At 47.5% G+C, this 7380-nt stretch overlaps 1 protein-coding gene across 1 annotated transcript; it reads right to left on the reverse strand.

Annotated features, from left to right (window-relative positions):
- Positions 1 to 2762: 2762 nt before the first annotated feature.
- Positions 2763 to 4087, reverse strand: AYL99_12126 (hypothetical protein; the record flags this gene model as incomplete). The annotated part of the gene is made up of 2 exons (XM_018843602.1): positions 2763 to 3507; positions 3573 to 4087. 2 exons carry the CDS (start codon positions 4085 to 4087, stop codon positions 2763 to 2765), a joined length of 1260 nt encoding a protein of 419 aa, XP_018687067.1.
- Positions 4088 to 7380: the final 3293 nt, after the last annotated feature.

Raw genomic sequence — 7380 nt, forward strand, 5'->3', positions numbered from 1 at the left:
TTATCTCTTTCCTGTGTATGCCTCGTGGGGGCCGCCTTGGCATTTGGGGCCGTTGGCCCCATGGGGTGTTGTCGGCCGGGAAGCGCATTGTAACAGTCATTGTAACAGCCCTGCTTCCCGGGTGACAGGTCTCGTCGTCCAGGTCTCTAAACCACTCCTTTGCAGTACCAATAAGGTTCACCGCAGCATCGGTGACCATGGCTTCTAATACTTCACACTCGGTATCTGGCCCATTGAAGAGGCTTCTCTTGGCTAGTCATCTATCCCCCATGGCTCGAAGGAACGTAGTTGCGTCTTTTCCGTCTGTTTCACCAGAGAACGCCGGCAGCGAAGAGGCTGAGCCCCGAAACCCATCCTGTGGACCAGAAAGGAGTGAGATCAGTCCCCAGGCCTTGGGGTTTCTCCGAGTTCGTCCTGCACTGGAGCTGAAAGACTTTGATGGTGTCAACAACAATCGCAGGAAGGCCCACAGGTATTCGTCGCTCGTGAGCGGCCACGAAAGCACGCGGATGACGACCGTCATGAGGTTATCCACGTCGGCGCCGAGCGTTCGACCGGCGTGGCCGTCTCCAAGCCCTCCCCGGGCCCACGTAATCCTGGATCATGGCGAAGATGGAATCTCGCGCGGGCAGGAACGGCATGCCGACGAGGAAGCGCGTGGTGAGGTAGAAGAGCCGCCACAAGGGTTGGCGCCAGCGCACGATAGTCAGGTGGTGGTAGAAACGGCCGACCATGTGTTGCTCGTCGCTGCACCAAGTGTACTGCTCTGCTGCGGCCCCTTGCCACCGCTGCCGCAGCGTGTCCTCCTTGTGTGTGGATGCAGGATTCCTCGTGTCAGAACAGATCCTCATCACCGTATCAGGACGCACGACTTCTCCTCTTGCCCCAGGACGTAGACTTCTTCGTGCTGGGACGTAGAATTCCGCCTCTTCCGCCTTAACAGATCTTCATCATTATATTAGGACGCGAAATTTGTCTTGAGTGAGGACACAAGACAGGATATTAAACTTCTCGTGTATGCACGCAGGACCGGATGCAGGACAGGACTCAGCATTTCTCTTATGCGAGGTCGCAGGAGTTCTCTTGTATCAGGACGCCAGGATCCCTCCTCTTTTGGCAGGACGTAGATTCCTCGTGTCAGACGTAGGACCTCCTCTTGTGTTTTCGGCTGTTTCAGTTTCATCACCAAACAGAACGGCAGCCAGGAAAGGCGAGAGCGAGGACATCAGGGCAGGCGGTCAAGAGGCAGTATTGGAAGAGGGCAGCAGCGTAAGCAAAGGTGAATGCGAGTTGAGGAGAGGATGGTAGGGAAAGGCGAAGGCGAAAAGTAGGATGGGAGACGCCATGAGATTCAAGGGTCGTGGAATCGGCCTGGATTAAATCAATGCGACGACGAGCAAGGGGGAGTGGCGTTGACTGTCGTCGCGGGGTTCATCAGTGGTAGAAGAACATCGTTTGAGGATGTGGCTGGGGCCACCAACGACCACGTAATCAGGACTTGTGACTTGCGCAGTCCAAATTGAAAAACACATTTGGGCTTCGCAGTTGCCAAGGCCAACAAAACGGGCCATAAGTCGGCCCGAGGTTTTTCCGGTCCAAGAGTGAAAATTCTTTCGTCACCTCTGTTCCGGACCTCAGGACGTTTGTTACAATGTCGTACCTCACCAAGCCGCCTTTCCATACGTGAAGTAAATGTCATCCTCTTCCGCCAGAGGAGACGCACCCACTGGTATTTGTGGCCTAAAATTATACCGGGAATTGAGGGAGATGCAGGCAGTTGAAGTCACTGCCTTGATGACAGGATGTCTGAAACAAACCCCGCCAAGGCTGTGTTGATTGGACGCGGATGCACAGCAATCAATCTATGCCTTGGTCACCGGAATGCTTTGTTGACTGCACACGGATACAAGGCAGACTCTGGCTTGATGACAGGTGTTCTTTGTCGACTGCACACAAACACACAGCAATCAGTCTCTGCCTTGGTCATCGGACTGCTTTGTTGACTGCACACGGATGCAAGGCAGACTCTGGCTTGATGACGGGGTGGCTTTGTGGAGTGCACGGTCAGTCTGCCTACCTGGTCGGTCTACCGGGTTAGTTGGTCACATCAATGCCGCGCGCCTGTATTTGTGTGAGAGAGAGAAATGTTTTATTTCCCGGCTACTACTGCTATGGCTACGATACTATGGCCAGCATCCCTCTGTCACGGTCTGACGCGCAGCGGCACAGCGAAAAATGTGAAGTGTGTCGACAAACCCTGACAACTGTGACAAAATGGAGGAACATAGTGATTTCTACAAGGTCCTGGGACCTGTCTGACTATATACCTTCGACTAGCGCGGACAGTCATTTCAAGGCCTTGGCATCCTTGCCAGTGGCACGACGGGAACCGTTCAGTCACGTGACTGCACGGTGCCGCAAACAACGCAACCTGATTGGCGGACCCGCCGCCGGCGTAACAACGGTTGATTGATTTCCATGGGATCGCGTCCAGGAACTTCAACCTGGACGTCAGAGGATTCACATTATATTTTAGCCGTTCAACGGCGTTCGATCAGCTCGTTCGACGCACCGGGATGCTCTCCTACCGAGGTTTGTGTTGATATCATCATATCAACCCGGACCAGCAGCAGGGAATCAAATCTGATGAAAAAAGGAGCAGTGCGCAATCAAATCTTCCATTCTAGTATCATTCTACCCACGCGACTTTGTCGTCTTCATTCACTCCTCCGCACTTGCCTGCGAGCGCTATGATATCAGATCTATCGTCTTCGCCTTTTCATTCCTTCCGGACGTGCGACCTCGCCGTTTCGTCGTCTTTTAAGGTCCGAACGTGCCTGCACGCGCGCAAGGAAATCAGCTCTTGCGACTTTGACCAGTTCGTTCTCTTGCTCCCACTCTTCCAACCTCGCGTATACATCGTCGCCGAGTATAGTGAGAACTTGATAATCCGCCCTTGTTCTTAATCGAGTCACTCCGAAGTCCCTGAGTGATAGGGAGACTCCAGCCCGGGGATCGGGGTTTTTGACACCGTCTCTGTTTCGGATTTCCACGATGTCGCCACGAGCTACCTCTTTGAACCTCCCGTCTTCACCAAACCTCGCCTTCCAAACTGTAAGATATGCTCCCTTGCCCCTTGGATAGTCGAAATCCAGTGTGATCACAGTTTGGATGTGACCTTCTGTCTGCTCGATGTATTCTCGTGCAAGATTGTGTAGCTCTTTTGTTGACTGCGCGTGTGCGACTTCAACAACTACGACTGGGTATGTGGGTTTGTTCAAGTTTGTGATCGAGATATCAGGCTCATGTACGATATAACCGTTACCGCATCGGGACGGATATTCAAGGTCAGCGGAGCCATGATATCTGAGCGACGAGGTATGTTCAATAATAGCCGGTCGGTCGAGAAACGAGCGCAGCCGATTGTTGAGGTATTGAGTAAGACTTTCGTGTTTCCCACCAATCATTCTGAGAGCTAGCGTTTCAGTAGCGGAGGAATAGTCGTATCTATCGTCGACAGTTAGCGGAGTCTCGATGTGCGTTATTTGGCTCTCAAAGTCACGGAAACATACCTAAGTCGCGATCCCGCAAATCGACCGTCAATTGATAACTCTGACAGTTGTTGGTACTGCTCCACGGGCAGGAAGAATTCGATTATGTGATCGTTGGAACGTGGTCGGTTTCGGAGGAAGTTCGCAAGCTGTTGCAGTTCGAATGGGTATTCAGGGGATGGGGGGTCGGGAGAGGAGGGCGCAGCCTGCTGCAGTTTGGACTTGTCGTCTGATGTGAGAAGAAGTTTGTGTGTTGCGACGTCTTCTGCGAGCTGAGGAAGTTCTTGTAGTTGATCAGGTTGAGTCGGCCGTGATCGCTGGCCCGTGTAGGCAGATGCAGAGGCATTGTCACCGTCAGAGACAGAGATAGCGTCTCCATCAGAGGCAAAGACAGGGGCAGAGACAGAGGCAGAGGTAGAAGTAGAGGCAGAGGCAGAGACAGGAGCAGAGACAGTGTCACAATCCGAGACAGCAAGAGAGCCGAGCGCCTGGCCAGGAGCGGCAGGCTCCAGCGCGTTTTCTGAACGTGAATCCATCCTGTGAAGCGAGTTGCACAATGTCTTGACCGTGCCGATGGGAGATGATGGAAGAAAGAAGACGGAAGGTCTTTTGTTTGTTGTTTGACTTTTATGTGCGGCAAATGTGATATGCGGTCGCGTATTTAAATCTTCAGGTAACACAACGGTGGAGCAGGAATCGTCTCGGTGCATCATCCACCGAGAACCTTTGTTAATCGCTGCAAACAAACACCACCAGGGCTTTGTTGATTGCACACGGATGCACAGCAGTCTCTGTCTTGACGACCGGGGGTCTTTGTTGATGCTGTAAGGAGATCCGCCTGGGCTGCTTTGTCGACTACACATGGATGCACAGCAGTCTTTGCCTTGACGACAGGGGGTCTCGGTTGGAGGTTCCGATTCTGCTGACTCTTGGTGCTGTTGTTCGCATGCGAGCCATCCAGGGCTGTGGCCGACCGTCGGGAGAACTATAAGTGTACAATCAGGCATGCAGGCTTGTTCAATTGGAGTTGCGTTCACCCCCTGCAATAGCTGATCAACGTTCGGTCGGAACTGGAGGGGCTACCTTCGACGATACGGGCAACAATATGCGTCAGGGCATCCGGTCAGGACCTCTGTTCCTCAAGCACCTTTTTCATCACCTCGGAAACTCCCTCAGGATCCATTGTTCCCAAATTCTGATCAATGCAACCGGGCTTCCCGATATCTCCAACTAATCCATTCATCGATATGAAAAGCCCTCCTACTGAACGACTCCAGTGAACGAATATGCGACATATCCTCCTACGGATCAGCCTTGGATAGCTTATGCCGGCGGATATACTGCCGACCCTCGCAATACCTTTTGGCATGGTGCTGCACCAGTGGCTTGTCCACTCGGAATCTCATGGCAGGTGACGTCATTATTTATCATCACGTGATCCAAGACCAAATTTCTCCGAATTGTTTTGGAGGAAAAACAAACAAACAGAACCTGCGCATGCGCCGCACCCAGTCTCATTCTTTTGCATTCTCGCACTCTCCTGTCGCCAGCACGGGTCGATGTCATCGAGAACAGCCATCATGAGGCTGATTGTATAATTGCGCACTCGATTTGCTCAGCGTGGTTTTTGATACCGTATCGATAAGCCTGATACAATACTAGTATGAATCAGATTATATCAGTATCATAATAATACTCTTGGCATTTCCGTACGCCAAGACCTAGTCACGTGCACAACAAAAGCGATAACTTTTCGCCCCTAAAATTCTTTCCTTCTACTAATCACTAATATTATCACCACCACCACCACCGCTATTACCGCTACCGCCACTATCACTACCATTACTAATCGTACGTACCTAGTCTCTGATCATTAGATACTTACTAACTTAATTACGTTAGTATCTGTAATGGTATAGTGCGATCCGATCCTCTCCCTCTTCAACAGCGTACGATATTGATATAAGAGTAGGAATAACGATCGATTAGCTGTCGTCCGCTGGGATACGGCCTAGACCGCTACCGCCCTTACTACTACTAATTTAGCTTTATAGCGAGTACCGCTTTTACTCGTAGGCGGGTAGGAGTTAGCTCCGTACGCCTATAGCCCTCAAAGCCGTTTGGCCCTGGCAATGCTAGGTCTTGATATAGCCTTTGTCCGTAGCTGTATCACATCTAGGCAGCTTAGGTCCCATCGGCCCTCCTATATTAACGCCGTATTAATTCAATCACGTAGCGTACGATTAGTTTAGCACTATAATTAGTGTACGAACCGTCTAACGCCTTTTCTAGAGTGTCGCTAACTTTTAGGATACTTTAGGGGGGCCTATACTAACTATAAGTAGCGTAATTATACGTCACGTTATTCATTAGCTACGGATAATAATAATACGGAGAGAGTTATAGAATTGTCGTCGGACGATAAGGACGATAATAACCTTTAGATTATATCTATTAGGGCTTCGGCTTAAAATCCAATTCAACTTTAGGTACGTACGAGATTTCTTTATTTCTCTATACGAGCACTAGTATAAGTACATATTATATATACCTAGTCGCCTAGGGTTGTCGGCGACACCTACCGTAACTTATACCTCTACGCGGCGATTAGGACAAGTAGTCGAAAGACGAAACTAAATAAGTCAAATCGTATATTTCTTAATTAATATTATCTAAGACTCTACTACGTTTCTAATATTTTAAACACTCTATATATTTAAGACTTTCTACCCCTAGTTATACCCTTTCCTAAGAGATCGTACGACGTAAACTAGAGAAGACTCGTTCTAGTTTATCGCTTATAGCTAGGATTAATAAAATATTAATTATTATATACGATAACCTTAGCTATCGTTTCCTTTATTTATCTTAACACTACTATATTAACGTAGGTTATTTTCTAATATCGTACGGTTCTCCACTACTATAGTCTTCCTACTTATCTTAACTTACTAGACGCGTATATCTCCCTAAGTCTTAAGTAATTTAATTAAACTTATTAAGATCTTAAGACTATATTAAGTCTCCTTCGTACGATAAAGACACTAAGGAAGGAGATATTCTCTCTCGATAGGACTCCTAAAGCTCTTTAATCTTTTTTAAGACTAGTATTTGTCATTTCTTCTTCCAATTTGTACAAATATACTTTATACGGCGATATAAATAAAGTATAAGAGCGGCTACGTATAGAGGAGATTTATCTATCTTTTTATAGTACTTATCGAAAACTTTTTATCCTTTCTCAATTCGATAACGGAGTTCGTAATCAGAATTATATTATATCTATTATACGGTTAGTTAGTAATACTTTCTTTAGTATTAGATATATATATAAGAGCTTTTTCGAAGTACTAAATAAGGATATCTATTATAAAGAGCGTACGATCGATTATTACCTAATCACCTTAAGTTTCTAATATAGCTCGATAGAATAATTAAAGAAATGTCTTAATCGTACGTAGTCGATACTAATCTTAGAGAGAAAGATAATCCGCTTAAAGATCTGAAAGGTGATTCTTTATATATAAGTCGATTAATCCTAACTTTTCAATAGCTATAGTAAGCATTAAGTACCAGCTATTCCATCTCGTACGGTTATCGAGGGGGATCGTTCGATTTATAAGCTATTTGAATTCCTCCGTACGACTAGAAGAACTTCGAATATATATAACGATATTATAAAGTTAGCTAAGTGGTCCAAAATTTCGAAATACTATTTGTTATTACTTAATTTCCTCTTGATCTTCTTAAGATATCTCCTGTTCGTCGTACGCTTCAAGTTGACTGATTTCGATAAGATCTTGAAAGAGGAAAGTGTCACCCGGGAAGC

This window comes from Fonsecaea erecta, assembly GCF_001651985.1.
Source record: "Fonsecaea erecta strain CBS 125763 chromosome Unknown Scaff46, whole genome shotgun sequence".
Classification (NCBI taxonomy): domain Eukaryota; kingdom Fungi; phylum Ascomycota; class Eurotiomycetes; order Chaetothyriales; family Herpotrichiellaceae; genus Fonsecaea; species Fonsecaea erecta.